At 56.4% G+C, this 22,907-nt stretch overlaps 1 protein-coding gene across 2 annotated transcripts in view; it reads right to left on the bottom strand.

Moving 5' to 3' along the window:
* The window catches only part of PDE9A (phosphodiesterase 9A), a 111,810-nt gene extending 89,230 nt beyond the window's left edge, over window positions 1-22,580 (bottom strand). For both annotated transcript variants that reach the window (XM_004452753.4, XM_004452754.4), the window contains exon 1: window positions 22,343-22,580. In XM_004452753.4, the coding sequence (XP_004452810.2) occupies window positions 22,343-22,411 (69 nt within the window). In that variant the 5' untranslated portion in view covers window positions 22,412-22,580. The remainder of the gene's footprint in view (window positions 1-22,342) is intronic.
* Window positions 22,581-22,907: the final 327 nt, after the last annotated feature.

Here is a 22,907-nt window from a genome sequence, read left to right as displayed (position 1 = left end):
TGATTATACTGTAGGGAGTGGGAATAAGAGATGTGATGTGGGGGCATTTTCAGGACTTGGAGTTGTCCTGGGTGGTACTGCAGGGACAGTTACTGGACATTGCATGTCCTCCCATGGCCCACTGGGTGAACTGGGGGAGAGTGTAAACTATAATGTGGGTCATTGACCATGTAGTGCAGCAGTGCTCAGAGATGTATTCACCAAGTGCAATGAATGTCCCATGATGATGGAGGAGGTTGTTGTTATGGGAGGAGTGGGGTGAGGGAGGTGGGGGATATATGGGGACCTCATTTTTTCAATGTAACATTAAAAAAATAAAGACAAAAACAAAAACAAAACAAAACAAGGAGAGAGTCCTGAACACTAAAGAGAAAAGCAACGTGCTACATACAATGGAGTCCCAATTAGATTGAGTGCTGATTTCCCATCAGAAACCAAGGCAAGGCAAGGCAAGGAGATATTGGGTTGAAATACTTAAAGGGCTGAAGGCAAACCATTGCCAGCAAAGAATTTTGTATCTGCCAAGACTCTTAGAAAAATGAGGGAGACGTTAAGAACTTATCAGATAAATAAAAGCCAAGGGAATACGTCACCATTAGACCTGCCCTACAAGCAATGCTGAAGGGAGTTCTTCAGACAGAAAGGACACTAGACAGTGATTAAAAGTGGCACGAAGAAATAGATGGATGGTAAAGGTAACCATTGGGGTAATTATATATGTCAGAATTATCGTTAATAATTCAATATTACCAAAGCAATTCCAATTAAAATTCCAACACCCTTCTTTGCAGAAATGGAAAAGGCAATCATCAAATTTATATGGAAGGGTAAGGAGATCTGAATAGCTAAAGTCATCTTGAAAAAGAATAATGAAGTTGGAGGACTCAAACTTATCAATCTTCAAACTTGTTACAAAGTCACAGTAATGAATACAACATGGTACTGGCACAAGGACAGACATATGGACAGACCAATGGCATAGACTTGAAATATGAGAAATCAATCCTCACTTTTATGGCTAACTGATTTTTGACAAGGGGCAAAGAACAGTCTCTTTAACAAATGGTGCTGAGAAAACTGGATTGCCATTTGCAAAAGATAGAAGGATCCCTACCTCACACCACACACAAAATTAATTCAAAATGGATCAAAGAACTAAATATAAGTACTAAAACTATCAAATTTCTTCCTAGGAGAAAATATAGGGAGGTATCTTCAGGACCTTATGTTCAGCAATGGTTCCTTAGGTTTTACACCCAAAGCACAAGCAACAAAAGGAAAAATAGATAAATGGGACCTCAGCAAAATTAAAAACTTTTGTTCCCCAAAGGACTTTATCATGAAAGTAAAAAGACAACCTACACAACGGGAGAAAATATTTGGAAACCACATATACAATAAAGGATTAATATCCAGTATATATAAATAAATTCTTCAACTTAACAATAAAAAGATCGACAACCCAATTAACAAATGGGCAAAAGATTTGAATAGACATCTCTCCAAAGAAGATACACAAATGGCCAGAAAGCACATGAGAAGTGCTCAACATCATTAGCCATCTGGGAAATGCAAATCAAAACCACAATGAGATATCATTTCATACCCATTAGAATGGCTGCTATTTTAAAAATGGAAAATAACAAGTGTCAGAGAGGATGAGGAAATAGGAACACTCCTTCATTGCTGGTGGCAACGTAAAATAGTGCAGCTGCCTGTGGAAGAGAGTTTGGCGGTTCCTCAGAAAGCCAAGAATAGAATTATCATATGAACTGGCAATCTGCTACTAAATATACACTCAAAAGAATTGAAAGTAGGGACCTGAACATACATTTGCACACTGATGTTCACAATTGCCAAAGGATGGAAGCCACCCAAATGTCCATCAACTGATGAGTGGATACATGTTAATAAAATGTGGTATATACACGCACGGAACATTAAAAAAGGAAGGAAGTCCTGATGCCTGCAACAACAGGGATGAACCTGTACATTGCACTGAGTGAAATAAGCCAGACACAAAAGGACAACTGTTCTATGGTCTCAGTGACTTGAAACAATTAGAATAAGCAAAACTCATAGTCAGAATCTAGAGTACAGGTTAACAGAGGACAGGGTGGGGCTAGGGGACGGGAGGTTAAGGCCTAATGCACAGGCCTCCTATGTGGAAGGATGGAAGTGTTTTGGTGAAGGGTGGTGGTGATGGCAGCACTGCATCATGAACCCACTTAACAGCACTGAAGTCCATGCCTATTCATACATATATATATGAATATGACTAAAAGGGGAACAGAATAAGAAAAAAAATTCCATGGAACTACACGACCCAAACAGTGAACCCTAAGTTAAACCACAGACCTTAATTAGTAGTACAATTATGAACATGTGTTATAATCAATGGTAACAAAGGTTCCACACCAGCGTGGTATTGTGGTATAGTGGAACCTTATATTACGCACGATTGTTCTGTAAACCCACAACTGCTCTAATAAAGGGGGAAGAAAAAGGAAAGCAATGCTAGGGACTTCCGGAAGGGGGCCTTCTGGTTGACTGGAGCTGCCCTGGGGTCTGCAGCATTGGATTCAGATTTCATTTATTTCAGTGTATCTTTTGTACGTCTTTCAGATATGACCTACAAAGCAAAATGCTCAGGACGCAGTGACCTGAATGTAAACGTCTCTGCAGATGGAGGTGCTGTCATTGGAGTCAGGCCCGCTGGGGACACGGGAGGCTGCCCCTATGGTCTACTGGACGTGAGGGTCCAGTAGACGGGCGGCCGGCCATGAGTGGTAGGGCGGCATGGCCAGGCAGGTCTGCAGGTTTGCTCAGGCACCTTCAGGGCAGTGAGCTGGGGTTCTCTTGATTTGGGGGTGACCAAAGTGAACTGGAACTAACTGGGTGCCGAGGCCCATGGGAGCCTGCAGCTGTTATCACGGGCCCCCCATTCGAAGTGCAGTACTCACACGAGAACCCTGCTACATCCCTGCATTCTCCACTGAATGGTGTCCATTTGAACTTATAAAATAAATGTGCATTAATACAGCGTGCTGTTTAACTCTTCAAATATGCTTTATGTGCTAGGATTCCGGTTCAGTCACTAAAAACGGCAAAAACTCTCAATGCTCATATTCTTGTGGTTTTCATCATCTTTCCTGGCCTCTTCATGACCATGCCAGCCCTGCGTGAGCCAGAGCGGGGACAGCTGGAGTCAGAGAGACGCCAGCTCAGCTCCGCCCCTCCTCTTACCAGCGCGAGCGAGGGCAGATTTCAGAGCCTCCGTTTCTTCACCCGCAGAACAAGGGTAAGAGTTAGGGATGGTTGGGAGGGTTTGTCACGACGCATGGATGGACTGGCGCAAACCACACGCGGTGATGTGGTAGTGTGGTTACGGGCGGCCCCTTGGAGACTCGTGGGGTGTCCATCTTGGGGATGGGGTGGCTTCCCCCTGACCCCTCAAGGACATTTCACAAGCAAGACACATCAGGGACCAAGAGCCTTAACTTCAAACATCAGAATTTCTGGAGGGTTTCAACAGAGTGGGGTGCACGACATCTGAACTTGGGGACACCATCCCAAACAGCCTCCGGTTTCTCTAACCGACCATTGTGTTCTGCTTCTCAACTATGTCCCTCTGCAGCCAGAGTGCAGTGAAAAGCCAAGGTTGTATCAGTTCAGATGTGTGTCAGGGACTAAGGTCAACGATGTGGAGTGGACTTTTAAATTATTATTGCTTTGATGGTGCAAATGATCAGTTCGACCTCACTCTGGTTAGTATTCATTTTCTCTTTTTTCCAGCACAGCTTAAAGTCTTTAGGAGGTGGGGTACCGGGGGCAGGACTTGGGCCAGTCTCTCTGCTCCCCCAACTTGGAGCTTGTGAGTTACCCCCTCAGGGGACACTGGTAACTCAGGGTGGCGGACCCCCTCCTGAGTCAGGAGTTGAGGGTGAATTTTGTGTTTGGAGGTCTGATGTTCTATCACTGATGATGCCATCACTGCCACTGTCACCACCGTCACCACTGTCACCTCCACCACCTCTGCCACCACCGCCACTGATGTCACCGTCACCACTGCCACCATCGCCACCACCTCTGCCACTGCTGTCACTGTCGCCACCACCACCACTGCCACCACCACTGACGTCACCATCACCACTGCCACCACCTCCACCACCGCCACCGACGTCACTGTCACTACTGCCGCCACGGCCACCACCTCCACCACCTCTGCTGCCGCCACCACCACCACCACCAAGCAACAGCTGCTGAGCACGCCCGGCGACCTCAGCAACCCCGGGTCCTCCCGAGCACCGCACGAGCTTGAGGATATCAACGTCTCCTTTGACCGACGACCCTCTGAGGCACAGACGGCAGTAGCTCTGGCCTGGGGAGGGGGTCCCGGGAGGCAAACCCAGACCCATCTGGCTCCACGCTCCAGGAATGCCTGTTGGTCTAAAATCAGGACTTTGAACCTGCGCTCTAAATTGGAGGCAGAAGTGGCCTCTGCTGTCATCATCCCCATGATGGAACTTGCATTCTCCGTTCAGCTCTTTCTCAAGTGACCATATTTCCAACTGCATTCTTGAGGTGACTGTTGATTCAGGCCCACAAAGGAAAATAAACAAACTCCCATTCCTTTCCTTCGCTCTTTTGTGCACTGTGATTGGCCCAAAGCCAGGGGAGAGGGCTTTTAGGAAGCTCTGTCCACCCTCATCGCAAACCAGAGCATTCCAGCCTGCCCTGGAGTTACAGCCGACAAGACCAGATGTCAAGGCATCCCAGTGCCACCCCAATGTTGCTTAGCAAGTTTTGTATCTTGGGGGAGTTTAAAAGTTAATTCTCCATTGCCTTCCCAGTGCCTGAGAATAATAAGTGTTATTTAATATTAAAAAAACAAAAATCACCAAGCTAAAAAGAAACCAAGACCGAAATCCCACATTTTATTGCTATTTTTTTCTTATTACCCAAGGAACACATATTTGTTGAAGAAAAAAATTGAAGGCAACATACATATATATAATCTGCAATTCACTGCTAATTATAAATTACATCTATAAATGAGAACATACTGTTTATTCTGTTTCGTCTCTTGCTTTTGAAACACTTAACAATACGGTCACCTTCAGAACGGATTGCAGTTAAACGCCAGGCAATCACTGCTTTTCTGTTTTGCTAAAATAAAATCTATATTAGGCCTCATTTCCCCTTCCAAATTAGGAGAGATTTTTCCGGTCCCTCTGTTTGAAAAAGAACATAAAATAATAAGAGTAACTACCACTACCTATGTGTGAGACACATTACATGCATTATCTTAAAAAAACAAGGACACAGAAAGACCGCATTACGGAGCTGCTTGAGCGTAGACAGCACGACAGTAGAAGGAATTCACCCGAAGCCTCAGCCCTCCCCCCAGCTTCAGCAGGTGCCAAGACCCGACCCATCTTGCTTCAGCTGGACCCCCGCCCCTCTCCCCACTGGGCTTCTTTTAAAGCCAATTCCAAACAACACATTATGTCATCTGCAGGTGTTTCAGTGTGGATCTCTAAAATATAAGGGGCTCCTTATTTTTTCAAGACAGTTGTGATGTGATCATCACACGGAAAGAAAACTAACTGCTACCCCTCACCATCAATCCTGTCAGTGCTCAGTTTCTCCAACTGTCATATACACCAAATTCCAACCGCACATTCAAACACAGGCACGCAGACATGCACACATGCATGATACACATCTACAAATGAAACATATATGTGTGCATGCACACATAAATGCAATGCACGCATACTTGCACACACATACACATGCATGCATCTGCACACACTTGCATAACATGATACATGCGTAGGCACATACATGTGCACACGTACACACACAAACACAACACATACTTTTTTGGTTTCTGAGTCAGGATCCAAACAAGGTCCCCACACTGCATTTATTTGATTTGCTGCAAGTCTCTTTCTAGCTGTACATTTCATCCACTTTCCTGTCACTGCCATTTACTTATTAAAGAATGCATATTATCTTTGATCCTTAAACACCCCTTAAACTTGGGTATTGTTATTCCTATTTTGCAGATATTAGGCTCAGAATGCGCAATAACTTTTCCAAGCTCACAGGGCAAGTGAGCAGAAATGGAAAGGAAGGGGGGCTTCCAGGGCTGAGTGGAGGGGTGGCGTTCAGCACGAGGAAGGGAGATAGAACGTCGCTGCACAACGAAGGCCACGCTGAGTGAAACCAGGGACTCATTGACAAAATGGGGGTGGAGCACATACAGAAAGCCTCCTGGAACTGTGGAAGAGCTCATTTTAGGCATACACTAAGAGAGGCCCCTAAACCCAGTCCCCGCTGCTCTTGCCAAACTTGTAAGATCTCGATGAGGTGGAGGAAACAAATCTAACAAGCCCCTGAGTCGGCTGGCGGAACTCGGTTCCAAGACCCGCGTTCTGACTCTTTCTCTAGCAAACCACATGGCCCCAGGCAGGCCTGTTCACACCCCCTGAATTTCAGCTTTCTTGTCCTCAAAAGGGGGATAACGCCAGCTCTCCCTGCTCCCAGGGTGCTGTGAGGCTCCCACAGGGTGTCCCCCTTAAGCAGCCCAGTACGCTGGCGCGACCCTGCCATGCCACGGAGTGGGGCTTCTCACGTGGTGCAGAGGACGCCGAGCCTGCGAACAGGCTTCTGGGCTCCACTCCCAGCTCTGCCTCTCATGATGCCTGCACCTGTGGGCAAATTCCTCGGCCTCTCACTACACACTTCTTCAGCTGCAGCGGGAGGATGTGCCAATAAAATAGTGGTAAGCACCGCAGGCATGCCTGCTAGGCAGCTGTTATCCCCACTCTGCTGATAAGGAAATTGAGGTCCAAGACCTAGAACCAGGAAGAGCACTGCTGGGACTCAAAGCCAAGTCTGCTGATGCCAGAGTCCCTGGAGAAGAAATTAAGGGCAGGGGCTGAGGTTTTGAGGCTGGTGCCCTCAAGGCCTGATGGCCTCCCCAGAGTCATCTCTTCATTATGCACTTTCTCTGGGGCCTAGCACAGAGAAAGGCTTTGTACATTTGCCTAACATGGCACAAATTAATTCAATCAAAATACATAGCAAAACTTGGTGAGTGAACAGAGAGAGGTCTAAGCCTCTACAATAGCCAGATAAGGGAGGCAGCAATGTCAACAACAAACACGAAAATAAGAAGGGTGTGGCAGATGCTGGGAAGGAGGGGCAACTCGGAGGGACAGGGAGACCTGGAGACGTAGGGTGGGAGTCAGGCTGCAGGGGAGGGGAAAATACCACCTTCCCTCCCTACCCTACCCACTCTCCGGAGGGATGACCCCTGAGTTCAGGGTACAGTGATTATGTGAGGCTGAATCATGGAGTATGTTGAACCAAGGAAATAAGGTGCAAGCTGAAGTTGGAAAAGTGTTTACAACTAAATGGTTAAGAGCCTTGTGGGAGGCTGAAAAATGGCTTCCCAAAAAGACATCTGGGCCCTAATCCCCAGAACCTGTGAATGTTACCTTCTATGGCACGGTCCTTGCACATGTGTTTAAGTTAACTTCTTGAGATGGGGAGATTATCCTGGATTATCCAGATGGGCACTAAATGCAATCAAATGTATCCTTGCAAGGCAGGCAGAAGGAGATTACGGCTACACAGAGGAGAGGGCCATGTGAAGAGGGAGCAGAGAGCGATTTGAAGACCCCAGCCTCGAAGATTGGAGTGATTGAGCCAAGACCAAGGAATGCTGGCAACTGCCAGAAGCTGGGAGCGGCAAGGGACAGCTTCAACTGAGAGCCTCCAGGGGAAGCACAGACTCACCGACAACTCGATTTTGGCCCATGGTACTGATGTTGGATGTCTGCCCTCAGAACTGTGTGAGACAATACATTTCTGTAGCTTTAAGCCACCCAGTTTGGAATCATTGGTCACATCAGCCACAGGAAACGAACAGAAGCCTTGACCTCCAATCTAAGGAGACTGAATCTCTTTTGCAGATAGTGGAAGTCCTTGAAGTCCTGGGCAGCGGTGCCTGTGTATGTTTGGGGCCACACCGTAGGAGGGGGTGGCAGGGAAGGAGACACTGGAGGCTCGAGAGCTGGTCAAAGGCTTCCCAATGCCACCCCCTGTCCTCTAAGAGCCTGGGAGTGGGAGGGGAGGAAGCTGAACTTTCTGGCAATCCATGGTGGGATTCCCTTCCTGGTATGCAGATTCAAGTTAGCACTCAGGGCTGCCAGACTGGACGGTGGAATCTCAGGGCTCGTTTCAGCGAGCTGCCACCGACCCTTTTGTCACGGTCGGTCCACTCATCACTCTTGTCACATTTCTGGGCTGCTTTGTTTTTGCTTTTTTCTTTTTGGGTGTCTGAGGCCAATCTCCAGTGCTATAAATAATGGATCACAGGGGAATGAAAATGTTAAAAGGAGAGGAGCTAAAAGAATAAGAAATGGGCTGAGGCAGAGCTTCTTCAGAGGATTTTTTCAATGTGGGCATGAAGGGTGTTTCTGAAGGCTTCTCTGGTTCGAGTTTGCTTTACACCTTGAGATCTGATTCAACTGGACAAACCCTGATGCATACCCCCTTTTACCCTCCTCCCTGGGCCCTCCCCCTGCTCTTTGCTTGACTTCTGCCCATTTCTCCCTTGGATCTGTGTCTCAACTGTTGTATCAGAATGTGGAGTGAGGTTCAGTGCAGCCATTCTTGGGGTCAGGACTCCCCAGTACTCGGAGGTGGGGGAGGTGGAGGAAGGTGGAGAAGGGGTGCAGGGTAGGGCATGAGGCTACTACATTCATCGGACTGGGGGGTGAGGATTTGAACATAGCTTTTTGGGGGGCACATTTCAACCCATAAAACCCTTAGAAAGCAAGACTCAGGACTGGCAGACAGGGAGAGGGCAGCCAAAAGGGTGGAGCTTTTTGGAGCACTGCTCTCCCTAACTTAGACCCCAGAGAACTCTAAAATCTTGTTTTTAAAAAAAATCGATATCCTCATGGTTTCCAAATGGGAATGAGATGGGGGAATAGGCAGCGTTCACCGGAACGGCAGTGCTCCTTTGGAGAATGCCCAGTCCTGGGTCCCTTGGAAGAGGCCTCACAGGTGGGAGGCCTTGGTCGAACGGCAGGTGGCCGGCTGTGCCCGCAGGAGAGGCCACAAGCCAGGAGGAACCTGGGGAAGTCTGCCTTCCAGCCCTTTCAGAACAGTGGAGCTGATGCATCTTCCCACACGGGCTGGCCATCCTTCTGGGGATTCCACAAGGGACCGTGATTTTCCTGGCAAGGAAACCCTGCGTTGCATCACCTCCTTACCCAGATGTTTTGAGGAACCCGGGAAATTATTTACCATCCCTGACCCTTGTGAGATACCCCTGAGATCTGAACTTGCATAAAACCCAAAACCTGCACTTTCTGGGGCCAGAGATAGCCTGGGACAAATCTCAGCCCCTCCTCTGTCTGAGCCACTCCTCTTTGCCGGCCGAGAAGCACATCTAGTGGTCCCTCCTAAATCACTACATGCATGTGGCAGTGCCACTTTCTTTGTTTCAAAAGGACGAAGCAAAACCTCAGGCAGGCACGTGGGAGGGAGGGGCATGTCTTCATTCACAGTTATCCCACCTGCCCCCAGTCAAATGCATTTTTAACTTTTGAGAACAGCATGTAGGCTTACGGAGCCGGTCCTCCCTGGTCGGCGCTGGCTGGAAGCCACAGCACGTTTCCTTCTGAAGACCAGCACAGAAGCTTCACATCCATTGGCATCGACTGGACTGGCTTACGCGCTCCCAGGAATTTTAGGGATTTCCTCCCAACTCCAAAGTCCTCAGTGTGCAGAACAAAGAGGACCAGCATACCTGCCAAGCACTTGGGGGTTGTGTGTGGTCTCCCCACCGTGCCCTTCACCTCCCAGGTACCAGCAGGAAGAGGCAGGTCTGTGGCCTGGGGCGAGCGGCCCCGTGGCTCCCGCCGTGCTGGGGGGGAGGGGTGTGAAAGAACACGCCCGGGGCCCAGGACTACGGGGCTGTGGGACCCGGGGAGAACGCCCACCTTCCCGCCTTCGGGCTTGATGGCCCGTGTGCTCTCCAGCTTTGTGACTTGATGATTCCAGAGGCCAGGAGAGGGCATAAGTGGATGTTTTCAAAAGTGGGGAACCTCGGCCCCCTAAAGCGCAGCCCGCTCGTCCCAGGCGGACCCTGGCACCGTCCTGGGCCCTGCCTGCGTTCGAGGGGGCTGCCAGGCCCCCTGCCGTCGGGAGGCGCTCCTGCTGCCCAGCCTCCTCCGCCACGGCACACTTGGGGGGCTCGGGGGGCTCCGGCCAGCCCTGCCTCCGCAGCTTGAGCCTCATCTCCTCGCAGACCAGGGGGGAGAACTGAAGGACAGAGTGAGCACATAGGGGCGCTCGCTCTGCACGCCGCGTCCTCCTTTGGAAGAGAACATCCCTCCAGGGGGGTGACCGTGCCCTCCCCGGAGCGAGCGGGGTCTCTCTCTGTGGAGGGCCCCCCGCCAAGGGATGCCTAGGGTAGAGCAGACGAGCCCCGGGCGCAAAGGGACGGGCCGTGGACAGTAAGCCGAGCTGCAGGCTCGTCACCTCTCGCCAATGAGTCAAGTAAGCTCATCGGTAGTCCCCAAGCGTGACCACGCCACCTCCGCGCCAGCGCCTGGGCCGGGTGCGCGGCTCGAAGCGGGCTGCGCACCCTTGTCCCTGCGGGCGGGCCGAGATGGGGAGGGCCAGGTGGGCGCGTGGTTATCAGTTAGGAGAGCGCAGAGACGAGGGTGGTTTAGCCACCAGGCGAGGACGATGGAGCCTGGCTCTTCCTGCCAGGAAAGGATCGCCCTCGAGCAGGCCGACTCGGCCCCACGTGCCCTGCCTCTGTGGCCGCCGCAGTCCCTGGCCCCCTGGCATGCAAAAGGCCAGTGGCTGCAGGGTGCTGACAGCCTGGCCCACCTGCTGTCCCTGCGGCTGCCGGGACGTCGGGGTGGCGTGTCCTCCACCGGGTAACGTGTGCCGGTCACACGCGGCGCGCCCAGGCCCTGCTACCCTCTCGGCCTGCCGTGGAGCACAGAGCATTCTCGGCTCTCTATTTTTAGGGCAGTGCCCGGGGCGACCCACGGTTGGCTGCAATCCGCTGAGACCCTGGTGTTTCCTTCCAGGAGCCAAGCCTGGTGCTTCCAAGGGCGGGTGGGAGCTGGCGACACCTCAAGGGGCCCCCCTGGGGTCTTGATCCGACCTACGTCCTCCTGGGGCTCCCCAATCCCCATCCCCCATGGGGGGGCACTCACGGTGCCTTGACTACAGGACAGATGGAGTCAGAACCTGCAGACCCCCTGTGGGGACCCGGAGCACCCCAGGCTGTGGGCGCCCCTGGAGCCCCCGGCCTCTGGAGGGACCCTGGGCTGTGGGGAAAGCTGGGATGAAGGCCGTTGGAAGAGACGGGGCACTTTGCGGCCATGTCCGGGGTGGTGGAGGAGGCGCTGCCAGGCTGTGACTCAGAACATTGGTGCACGTTCTCCAAACTCATTTGCTCGTTGAAGTCAGGCGCTGATGGGTGGGGGTGCATGCTTTGGGCATCTCCAGGGCAGTCCAGGGGCCACCTCTGAGCTGGGCTGGGAGAAGGGCTGCCCTGGTCCCTCTCCTACTGGCTCGGTTGCCCTCGTCTCACCCCACCAGCGCCTGGACCACTGCGGCCGTGGCACCCTAGCACGGGCCCCGTGTGTCCCCTCAGCGCCGGCCTCTGCCCCAGCATGGGGGCAGGAGGGCCTGCGGAAGGAATTCCCTGCTCCCACACTTCCCCCACTGGCCCCTCGGCTTTTTGCAGAATGCCCGCCCCCCCAAGCTCTTGTTCGGCGGAATATTCTAGATGGCCTTTGCACAAGGGCGCAGCGGTGTCTGCATCTCTTTGTTTGGGGATCAGTGTTCAAAGCACTCTCAGGTGAGCCTCGGGAGGTGGTCTGCCTTGGCGGGCTCCAGTGGGAGCCTGCTACCCCAAGAGCCCTGTTCCCCCAGCTTCCCGTCAGTGCTCTAAGCGACGATTTTCCTTTAGCAACAGCGGCCGACAGGCATTTCAGGCTTACGGGAAGCTTCGCTGAGAGATTGCAGAGTAAGCACGGCTCAATCCTAGAACCCCGGGGGGACTGTCTCAGGACCTGTCCCTGGAACAGGAGATGGCAAGCGCTGCGGAATCGCCCACCGTGACAACCCCGCCGCTGTGCTGTCCACTTAGCCTCTCCATAAACCCAGCTCCGGGCTGGCAGTTATTGCGACTATACATTCCCAGTGGAGCACTTACTGAAGTCCTCTAGAAGCGAAGTCAAATGTGCTGCCTCCTTTCTGCTCTTTGTAAGGTGATAAAAGTTTAAAAACAAAAACCCACTTCAGACGCCGTGAGAGTGAGAACGCAGACGGCCCGTGCCAACCGCGCTGCTGCAGAATAAATGAGCGCGTCGTGCCAGGGCCAACCCCGCCCCACACGGCCCGGCCCCCAGACCTGCCGGGGGATGAGAAGCCGGCACCCTGGGCTGCGATGGGGTGGCTTGGCCGCGTCCCACGGGTGGGTGAGGGATGCTCAGCCCCCGGAGCACACCCCAAAACAGGTTGCTCCCGGCGGACAGAGGCCTCGGGGGGCCTGACCAAGCCAGCCGTGGCGTGTGGACAGCCACCAGCCTCCCACTCCCCCAGCCCCTCGTTTCCACGGCAAGGTGTGTGTGGCCGCACAGTGACCGTTACGTGAGCGCTTGGGAGTCTCACGCCCAGAGAAATGGGCCCGAAGCCCGGACCCCACTGAGAGCGGCGCGTCGTGCGCGGGGTCACCAGGAAGCACGCTAAGGACTGGCCACTGGCCTCTTACCCGCGCTGCGGCCGAGGCGCTGCCCCCTGCTCCCCGAGCATCCCCCACCTCTCCCAGACGCTGCTCAGGGAGGTCGGAGGGGACACGAGAGGCGCGCCTGGCCTCTTCTTTGGTGGGGAAATGGGTGGACGGTGGGGAAATGGGTGGACGGAGGTGAGGCTGGGGCTGCCTGGGGAAGAGCCCCGGGGTGTCAGGACCACAGAGCACGCGGGGCTGCGCGGTGCTCCTATCCACGGGAGGCCCCAGGCGGCCGTCCAGACACGTGGCCTGAGCCCGGCGGGAGGGCAGGACGCCCGCCAAGCCCAGGGGGCCAGGCCGGGGTCTCCACAGGGGTCCCCGACCAGGCCCAGCCCCTCAACTCCACGATGTGGGTAAGCCACCACAACGACGTCCTCCCTCCGGGGCCCTGCCCGTTCCCAGCACGTCCCACGCGGAAACGCGTTGGTCTTCTAGGCCCCCTTCCCCCACTTCCCGGGGCAGATGCTGAGCCGGAGGGAGGACCTTCCCCCGAGGCTGCGCAGCTCCCCATCCCTCCGTGAGTCCCGCAGCCCCTGTCCTCTTGAACAACCGTCGCCCCCGCCCCCAACCCATCCATGAAGCACCAAACCGCCCCCCACGCAGGCTTCCTGCCGTGACCCAGAAGCAGAAGCCTTTCCGGGAACACAGAAGGGTTTAGGAAGACACGACGACAGACTTGTACCTACAGGTCTACACCCGGCCCAAGGGGGAGATCAGAATGAGCATGGGACCGAGCTCCGCGTGGTGGGAACCTTTCCCATCTCGCTCCCCAGCCATCTTGGCGCTGCTCTTGGCTGGGGCCGTCCTGCACCTGCGGGGGGAGGACGGTGACCCCCAAAGAAGATGAGAAAGTCGGCGGAGTCAATCAGCTCTAGGCTCCACCTCGTTATGAACAGTGGAAAGTGCGTGCTGGGAAACAAGCAGACCCTGAAGATGGTCAGGCAAGGCGAAGCAAAACCAGGGATCCTCACCACCAACTGCCCAGTTTCGAGAAAATCTGAAATGGAGTACTATGCCACGTGGCCAGAACTGGTGTTCATCACTACGGTGGCAATAATATTGAGTTGGGGGGAAGCAGACTTGGCCCAGTGGTTAGGGCGTCCGTCTACCACATGGGAGGTCCACGGTTCAAACCCCGGGCCTCCTTGACCCGTGTGGAGCTGGCCCATGCGCAGCGCTGATGTGCGCAAGGAGTCCCCCGCATAGGGGAGCCCCACGCACAAGGAGCGCGCCCCGTAAGGAGAGCCGCCCAGCGTGAAAGAAAGCGCAGCCTGCCCAGGAATGGCACACACGGAGAGCTGACACAGCAAGATGACGCAACAAAAAGAGACACAGATTCCTGTGCCGCTGACAGAAGCGGACAAAGAAGAACACGCAGCAAATGGACACAGACAATGGGGGCTGGGGGGAGGGGAGGGGAGAGAAATAAATAAAAAGTAAATCTTTAAAAAAAATATTGAATTGGGCTCAGCGTGTGGAAAATTCTATAGAGTATGTGCACTGGCTATCACTGATGCAGGCGATTCTGATATCAGTAGCAGCATGCCAGAACAGACTGGCGAAAAGCAAATCAGGTAAAAACTTTCTTTAATAAAACTGGCCAGAGCTTGTTTAAAAATAAAAAGAATGCAAATTACTATGGTTTAAAAAAAATAAACTACTGGCTCTCTTAATTATTTCTAGGCTGAGTTTTCAGGGGTGCTGCAGGTTTCCTCTGGGAGCGAAGGCTCCGTGGCGGGGCCTGGGGCCGTGAGGACCGGTGGAGGCAAGTAAACCACTCTCCACGGTCAAGGTGTTCTGAGGTTGACAATGTTGGGGAGCCGCCGGCCGCCTCTGGGCAGCGACCTTCAGCCTGGCTTCCCCAGCGTCCCTCGAGGCACACGCTTCTTCCACTTGAGCAGGTGGCTCTTTAGTTGTGTGCTTTCTCGGAGCACTTTCTTTCTCAAAAAATACTTAGAACCCTGGAATGCAGGCTGAGCACGGGGGCCAGAGAAGAGCCCGGTTTGCGGAAGAAGAGACTTCAGCGTCCATCTCAGCTCCTCTGAGGCTGGGCCAGGAAATGGAAAGCACGCTCCCTGCAAGTCGAGCCACCGGAATCGAGTTCACGCCTCTGCGAAGTTGGGCCGCGCTTGGGAGCCGGTGCCCAGCGGCTGGCCCTGGCACACTGTCCATCAGGCTCCAGGGGAGAGCGCCCAGGAGCACGGGGAATCCTGGCCTTGTCCTGCTGCCTGTCTGGGCCACGAGGACGCCTGAGTCCACCCTCCTTGCCATAAGACCTTTCCCGGGTCCGCAGGCTGGCTGGGTGCCCAGCAAGTGGACAGGCAAGTGGGCGAGTGGTTGGGCAAGTGGACGGTGCATGCCGTCACCCCCGGGAGAGGCCATGTGGGTGCATAGCTGCCTGCTGTCCCCCAGACAGCACACTCAACCAGAGTGCGGGGACCCGGCTCTCAGTGGCCCGAGGTCACTGCCACTGGCTCCAGAGGCATTCCGGTTCCAGCGGGGTTCCCGCCTCCTCTCCCGTTTGTCACTGCATAATCTGGCTGCCAGGATGCGGGCCCTCCAGCTGCTCTGGCTTCCCCTTCCGAGGACCAGAGCTCCCTCTGGCCCATCTCAGCCTCCTGTGCGGGGCCGAGGCCCGCTGGCCGCCCTGGCGGAGGCTGTGAAACAGCCCCATGTCCAGCGGCAGAGACTCTGCAGGTCAGAGGCAGAGGTGCCTGGGAGGGGAGCCCTCGATGTGGCTTGGCTCCTGGGGGCTGCCTGTGGTTCGGGGGGCTTGCGCGGTAACAAGCAAGTGCCAGGAAAGTGTCTGCCCTGGCTTCTTCCAGAGGCCAGGGTCTACAGGTGCAGTGGCGTGGAGGGGCCTGGTGGGGTGAGAACCGTATGTATGGAGATCCCACCTGCCCAGTCTGCTCTGGCCCCTTAGGTATGACACTTAGCTTCCTGTGCACAGCCCCCCAGGAGGAGACCACTGCTGCCCCCACTTCACCAGGGAGAAAACAGGGGCCCTGAGTGGCGACACAACTTGCCCAGGCCTTGGAGCTGGTGCACGGTGGGGCAGGACACTGCAGGGCTGTCCGTCCCAACACCACAGCCTCAGCTCCTCCCTGGGACCCTTCCGGAACCAGCTGGGCCCTCTGTGGCAGGGCAGAGTCCCAGGGGATTCTGGGGGGTTCCAGCCTGTAGCCACCCCCCTGCCCGGCTCTGGAGATGTCAGCAGCATTGGGTTCAGAGGCCTTGGGACCACCACAAGTGCAAAGGAGGAGGTAAGAGGCCAGCGGCTGCAGGTGACCCTAGACAAGGAGCACAGAGAGTGGGGCCAGGAGCTACGAGATTCCTAGAGTCCTTTGTCGGCTGGAATCTCCGGCAGTTGGCTGATTTGCTTGTTGGAGAGAAGCAAAACCAGAGATGCTCTTGCTGATTTTCACAGCCCAGCTTGGACCCAGGTGGGGCCACGGGGCTCACCCCAAGCCAGGGCAACCCTGGAAATGGGGCTGGAAGTCCACCTGCTCCCTGCTGCCCCATGCTGCCACCCCACTTCCTTTTTTTTATCCCCCTTATGGCTTTTTGCGTGCTGTCTGCTTTTCTGTGTCCATTCACTGTGCATTCTTCTATGTCTGTATTTATCTTTATTTATTTCCATTCCCTTGCAGCTTGCTTGCTGTCTGCTCTCTGTGTCCATTCACTGCGTGCTCTTCTGCGTTTTTGCTTGTCTCCCTTTTTTGTTACATCACCTTGCTGAGTCGGCACTCCATGGCACTTGTGGGCCAGGCGGCACTCCGTGGCGTGTGGGTGAGCCTGCGTTCACAAGGAGGCCCCAGGATGTGAACCCAGAGCCTCCCATATGGTAGACGGGGGCCCCGTTGATGGAGCCACAGCCGCTTCCCTCACTTCCTTTTTAACTCTGGAAACACAGCATGGGGGTGGGGTCATTCGCATCCCCACCTCCTGTTGACTTCGATGCCTATTTCAAGATCTTAATTCATGAATGCTACCAGGAAGATAAACGGGCCTACGGGGGCAGTGAGGATGGCCAGGTGATGATGGGGCGGGGAGGCGGCGGAGGCACTCGAGACGGGTCAGCCCGGCCAGCAGAGACACCCCTGGGTGAAGGAACAAGGGTGCATCTGGTCAGCGGAGGGGCGTGCGGTGAGCGTGGCACAAAGCAAGCATAGGATTTTATTTTTTATTTTTTAAAATTAATTAATTAATTTTTAATTCATTTTTTAAAATATTACATTAAAAAAATATGAGGTCCCCATGTACCCCCCACCCCCCTCACCCCACTACTCCCTGCATAGCAACAAACTCCTCCATCATCATGAGACATTCATTGCACTTGGTGAATACATCTCTGAGCACTGCTGCACCTCATGGTCAATGGTCCACACCATAGCCCACACTCTCCCACGTTCCATCGAGTGGGCCATGGGAGGACATACAATGTCCGGTAACTGTCCCTGCAGCACCACCCAGGACAACTCCAAGTCCCGAAAACGCCTCCACATCTCATCTCTTCCTCCCATTCCCCACCCCCAGCAGCCACCATGGCCACTTTCTCCACACCAATGCCACATTTTCTTCGATGACTAACCACAATAGTTCATGAATAGAATATCAGTAAGTCCACTCTAATCCTTACTCTATTCCTCTGTCCTGTGGACCTTAGAATGGTTGTGTCCACTCCACATCTATGTCAAGAGGGGGCTTAGATTCCACATGGATGCTGGATGCAATCCTCCTGCTTTCAGCTGTAGGCACTCTTGGCTCCATGGTGTGGTGGTTGACCTTCTTCACCTCCATGTTAGCTCCAGCTTATCATAGATTTCACCCATGTAGAAGGCGTAGGGTTTTAGAGTGAAAGAAAACACTCTTTACAACTTGCTGGGTGGAGGCAACAGGCTTGTCCTGGGAGCTGAAAGGTAGCCGTGGGCCAGCGCAGGGGGGAAGGCCCTGCTGCGGTGACCGATGACCAGGCGAGGCTGGGTGCTGGGCGCTCCGCAGACACAGAGGTGGGATTCCGCAGGAGCGGAGGAGCTGGCTTGGGAGACCTGTACACCACCCAGGGGGCCTGGAGTGCCTCAGAGGACAGGACAGACAGGCTGAAGGAGACAGACCTCCCGGAGCTGGGGCTTGGGGAAGGTCCCAGCAGGGTGGGGGGCCCCGGAGGGAAACAGGGACCACTGGGAAGGAGACGGCAGGCCTGCGAAGGCTCCGGGCAGCCATGGGACGGCAGGGTGGCTGAACCTGCAGCGACGACCTTGGGGGTCCCCGCTGGCAGGAGCCCCCGGCAGGGCTGAGGGCAGGGGCGGGAGAAGGCCCAGGCCAGGCTCTGCCCAGCAGCGAAGCAGGCCAAGCGCTCAGCGCCTGCCGGCGAGGAGGGAGCCGGCTTCCGCGGGCGGCAGGGCCAGCCTTTCTCTGGAGAGGGGACAGCTTTCTCAGGCGGCCGCTCCCTTCAGCTTTGCCTTCTCATCTGTCTCATCTGCTCCAGCGCTGATGGAAACCCCACCGGCTGTTTGATGACTAGGACCCTGGCTCCAGCCACTGAGCAAGGCCGCCCAAGAGCAGGGCAGCTCAGCGGGGCCCAGGGGTCGCGGCCGAGGGCGAGGACACGGGGACTGGCCCTGAGGGAGCTGCTGGGCACAGGGCACTCACGTGGGCCTCTCTACCGTCTCACTAGCCCAGGTGCCCAGGCTGCCCAGGATGGGCTGCTCGGCCCAAGGGCTCCCTGACATTGACAAACCCAAGCGTGGACCCACCGCCAGGCAGGCGCCCCGGGACCCTGGGGTCACGGCTGAGCGCACCCTTTTTCTGTTGGTAGGAGACCCAGGGACCGAGGCTCAGGGTACCCAGGCCAGGGGTGGGGGCTCAGAAAGGAGAAAGCCGGGGGCAAAGTGGAGGCCCCTGGAGAGGAGCTTTCCAGAGCAGGGGTCCCACTCTGGGTTTGGGAGCCTAGCTCCCATGCCCTCAAGCCCCCTCTCACAGCCCACCTGAGGGACTGGATGCAGGGCAGGGGGAGGGTCTCCCCTGGAGCTGGGGATGGGGTGCCAAGTCCTGATCTGTGCCCCCTGACCGGTCAAGGAGCCAGGTGGGACAGGCGTGCCGGGCGGCTGCCGGCTGGGGCGGGGCATCCACCGGGCCGGTCAGCAGCTCCTGACCCGCTCGCGTTGCTCCCACCCGGGAACAGGCAGAAAGGGTCCCCTCCCCGCAAAGCCGAGGATCCCCCAGGAGGGAGGGAGACGTGTGTGCCCACCGCACCCCAGCAGCCCGGGCCCTGCCTGGCCCTGCCTCCTCACAGCGCCCCAGCCATGCTTTCCCGGGGCCCAGCGCTCGCCGGACACTGACCAGCGCCTTGGCTGTCACGCTCACGTGGCACCCCACAGGTGCTCGGGTGACACGGCCTAATCGACGAAGTGGTCTGCCTCATTCTGCATGATTCTTCCACGGAGCCTCACGCCACCCCCTCCACGGCTGAAAACAGTGGTCTGCAGACGTTAAGCAGCCGAGCCAGCAGTGGGGACTGCCTCCCACTCAGGAAACGTGCTGACCCAGGCAGCGAGGCCCCTGCACCCCCATGGTGTCTCTGCACTCCATTGAAGGGGAAACCTGGGCCTGGAAAACAGACCAGCCAGGGTGGTACAAGGACGGCCCCCAATCCAACTTTGGAAGCCTGTGTGTGCCTGGAACTTTCTTCGTATAGAAAGACATGGCAGCAGCTGCTGCGTGAGCGGAGCCGGGCTCCCTGAGTGCCCTGAAATGCCTGCAGTGTCACCTGGACGGGTTAGCCCCCCACGGAGGGAAGGCAGGCACCTTCACTCTTTCACTCTGGAACCACCCGCTCGCCAAGCGCACGTCTCCCACCCTGAGCTCAGCTGGAGCCCGTGGCCTCTGCAGAAGTCTTAGGCTGACGTGTTATCTTCCTCCCCATCTCTCCACCGTCTGGGAGAACCTGAAATGTCCAGAAGGCAGACGACTAGAAGTTCAAAGAGCAGAGATAACTCAGGGGCCGCAGCTCCCCGGCTCTGGGGCTGGCGATCAGGAGGTGCCCAGCTCAGATGGAGGAGGGCCGCACGCTCCCTTTCTCCTCCCCGCAAACCCCCAACGCCCCCTCCGTGGAAAGCAACGTGGCTTGTGCCGCTGTGACCTTTGCTGGGAAGGAGAGGAGATGCACAACAGGGAGAGGGAAGGCGATGGCAGGCCGGGACTTTCCTCCCAGAAAGAACCCAGTGCCTGGGTCTTTAAGGAAAGCAAGGGCAGCCAACAACAGCATTCCTGAAAGTGCTCTCAGCTGAGAAATAGAAAGTCCCCACCGGCTGTCGGGGCCAGAGTCTGCCAGGTGAGTGAGGGGTCCTTGTCTCCCAGCAATGCTGGGAAACCCCAAATGACTCGGTTCTCCACCTGGGTTAAAAGTCCAGCTACAAGCATCCCAACAGAGTCAACAGCAAAGAACAGAGAGCACAAAGCAAGGTCAAGAACAAGTGACAGAAATGAAAAAGAGGGAAGCCGTTTAAAGAGCTCGGCCCGAGTCCGCCCCGAGTCTCAGCTAAAGGACCTTAGGGAGCAGAGGGAGAAGAGAAGCTGCCCATTGTGCTGGGTGGCTCCGGGTGAGCTGTTCACGGGACCGCGTTTACGTCTCCTGCGAGGATATAAAGCCGAGAGTAGTGTTCCTTCTTTACAAAGATGCCAGGGAGCTGAGAGTCCAGCTCAGAGCTGCCCACGCCAGGGCCCTTCACCCCAGGCCAGCTGTCCTGGAGGTCATCCAACCTGCCGTGACAGTAAGCTTGCAGACCCCAGCCTCACCTCCTCGCCCCTCTGTCCCCTTGTCACCTCCTTCCAGCAAGCGTCCCCTGAGCAACCTTTGGAAAGTACCTGGAAGGGGGTGGTGGTTTCTATCTGACCTGGAGACAGTCTTCTCTCACCTCTTTAATAAAAGAAAAGGGGAGCGGGTGTAGCTCAAGTGGGTGAGCGTCTGCTTCCTATGTACGAGGTCCTGGGTTCAATCCCCAGTACCTCCTTAAAAAGAGATGAAAAAATAAAGAAAGCAGTCTGATAAATTCTCTCCTATGGTAAACACCATGGTGTGTGTGTGCGTCTGTACCCACACATGCATTCAGGAAAATATTCAGCAGAGGGTCCATCCCTTCCATGCTGGGAACAGCGAGGCTGGTTATTCCTGCTGCAGCCCTGGAGGCCGCCGGCCCTGGAGGGTGCCGTGGCTAGCCGTGAACCATGTTCTTGACCAACTGGCCGCTGCTGATGAAATAGGAAAGGGTCAGCCACGACCTTGAAGGAACATCCAGCTCCAAGTTACTGGTTTCTATTCCAGCTGGCTAGAGTGGGCGAAGGGGCGCCTCTACTTTTCATTTCACCAAATCAAGCTTGGGGACTGGGTAGGGGCTGGTTTCTCAGCTGAAATCCTTGAGCTGGCGGAGGCTGTGGGGCCCCAACAGCTGGGACCTGCCCCGAGGCTGGCTGCGGGCACCTCTCCACTTTCCTTAGCCAGGGGCCCCTCCCGGGGAAGCCAGGTGAGCAGCCACTGCTTGGAAAAGGTCCGCCTAGTCCAGGGACAATTCCCTCACAAGGGCTTTTTCTCCAGGAGCTTCGGGGAGCCCTACAGAGTCCCTCTGCCCCCAGCAGTCCTATTGTCCTCTCTGCCATCCGGAGCCAGGGCTCCAGGGACACTCGGGGCCAGGGAAGGGGCTTGGAAGGGGAGCGGCCACAGACAAAGGGGGTCTGTTCTGGCCCCCTCCACTGTGTCCCTCGAGTTGGTTAGGGACCCTGGACGTCAGCTCTCCAAAGAGACAGAAGCACCCCACACCTGGACAGTGGCCTAACCGGGGACTCTCTGTGTGGCCAGGAGCTGGAAGGTGGGGGCGGCAGCCACCTGGGCTGCCAGGGTTGACCACCTGCATCACCAAGATCGGGTCCAGCCCGTGGGCCCCGCCCCCAGCACCCGCCCCGCACGCGGCCCGGCAGGCGGCAGCGGCTCGGGTCCCCGCGAGGACCTGCGCCCGGGGCTGTCCTGCAGCTTGGCGCCCCCGGCGCAGGGGCGCCCACTCCCGCGGTCGTTCCGCTGAAATTCATCTTCAGGGAACAGCCTTGGCTGTCACAGCTCAGCGCGACCCGGTTTTTAAAACAGAAAGCTCCGCCGACAGCAGGGGAGGAAGACGCCCCCCCCTCGCGCGGCGCCCCTTTTCCCAGGAGCCCGAGCGCGGGGTCACCTGCGCCCGCAGCGGCCCCGCTGCCCCCCCCCCGGCGCGAGCTGTCCCAGCGGGGCGCGCGGAGGCCGCAGCCCGGGACCGACGGACGCGCGCGGACGCCCGGACGCAGCGCCAGGCGCCCCCGCCCTGCCCGCCCCGCGGCCTCGCGCGCCGGGTCCCCGCTCCGCCCGCCGCCTCGGCCTCTGCGCGCTGTCACCCGGGCGGGGGGCGACACGCGGGAGGGCGCGGGGCCGAGCCCGGGGGTGGGGGCACCGGGGGATGGGGGGCGAGGGGGCGCTACCTTCTGAATCCGTCCATCGATGTCCAAGTAGATGGCCTTGGGCCGGTAGCTGGAGGAGCCCGAGCCCATCTTGCGCCCGGCGGCGGCGGCACTTGGACTTTTCACTGTACTTTCTCGACGCCAGGCGCCCGCCCGGGAGGGGAGGGGGGCGGGGGCGGGAGGAGGGGGCGGGCGTGGGGAGGACGGCCGGGAGGAGCCAACCGGAGCCGCCCGCCGCCGCCGCCGGAGCCCCGCGCGCCGGCTCGGGTGCCGCCGCCGCGCGCGCCCTGCCTCCCTCCCCGCGCGCCCGCCTCCCTCCCCCCTTCCTGCTGCCGCCCTCCCCCTTCCCTCGCCCCCTCCCTCTTCTGTCTCCCTCTTCTGTCCCTTCTCCCTCCCTCCCTCTCTCTCCTCTCCCCTCCCCACATTTGGGCACACCCACCCTCTCCTTCCCCTTGCCTCCAGCCGCGACCCCCAGGCTGACTCTGCCCCTAGCGACCCCCTTTGGCCCCTGAGCTCTCACCTCCCCACGGGGACAGAGCCCCATGGCCACCCCGTTGGGTCACTGCTCTTGGCAGGGTGGGTTGGG

This window comes from Dasypus novemcinctus, chromosome 4 (assembly GCF_030445035.2).
Source record: "Dasypus novemcinctus isolate mDasNov1 chromosome 4, mDasNov1.1.hap2, whole genome shotgun sequence".
Taxonomy (NCBI): domain Eukaryota; kingdom Metazoa; phylum Chordata; class Mammalia; order Cingulata; family Dasypodidae; genus Dasypus; species Dasypus novemcinctus.
The sequence above is the reverse complement of the archived record's forward strand: the minus strand, read 5'-3'. Positions and strand labels throughout refer to the sequence as shown.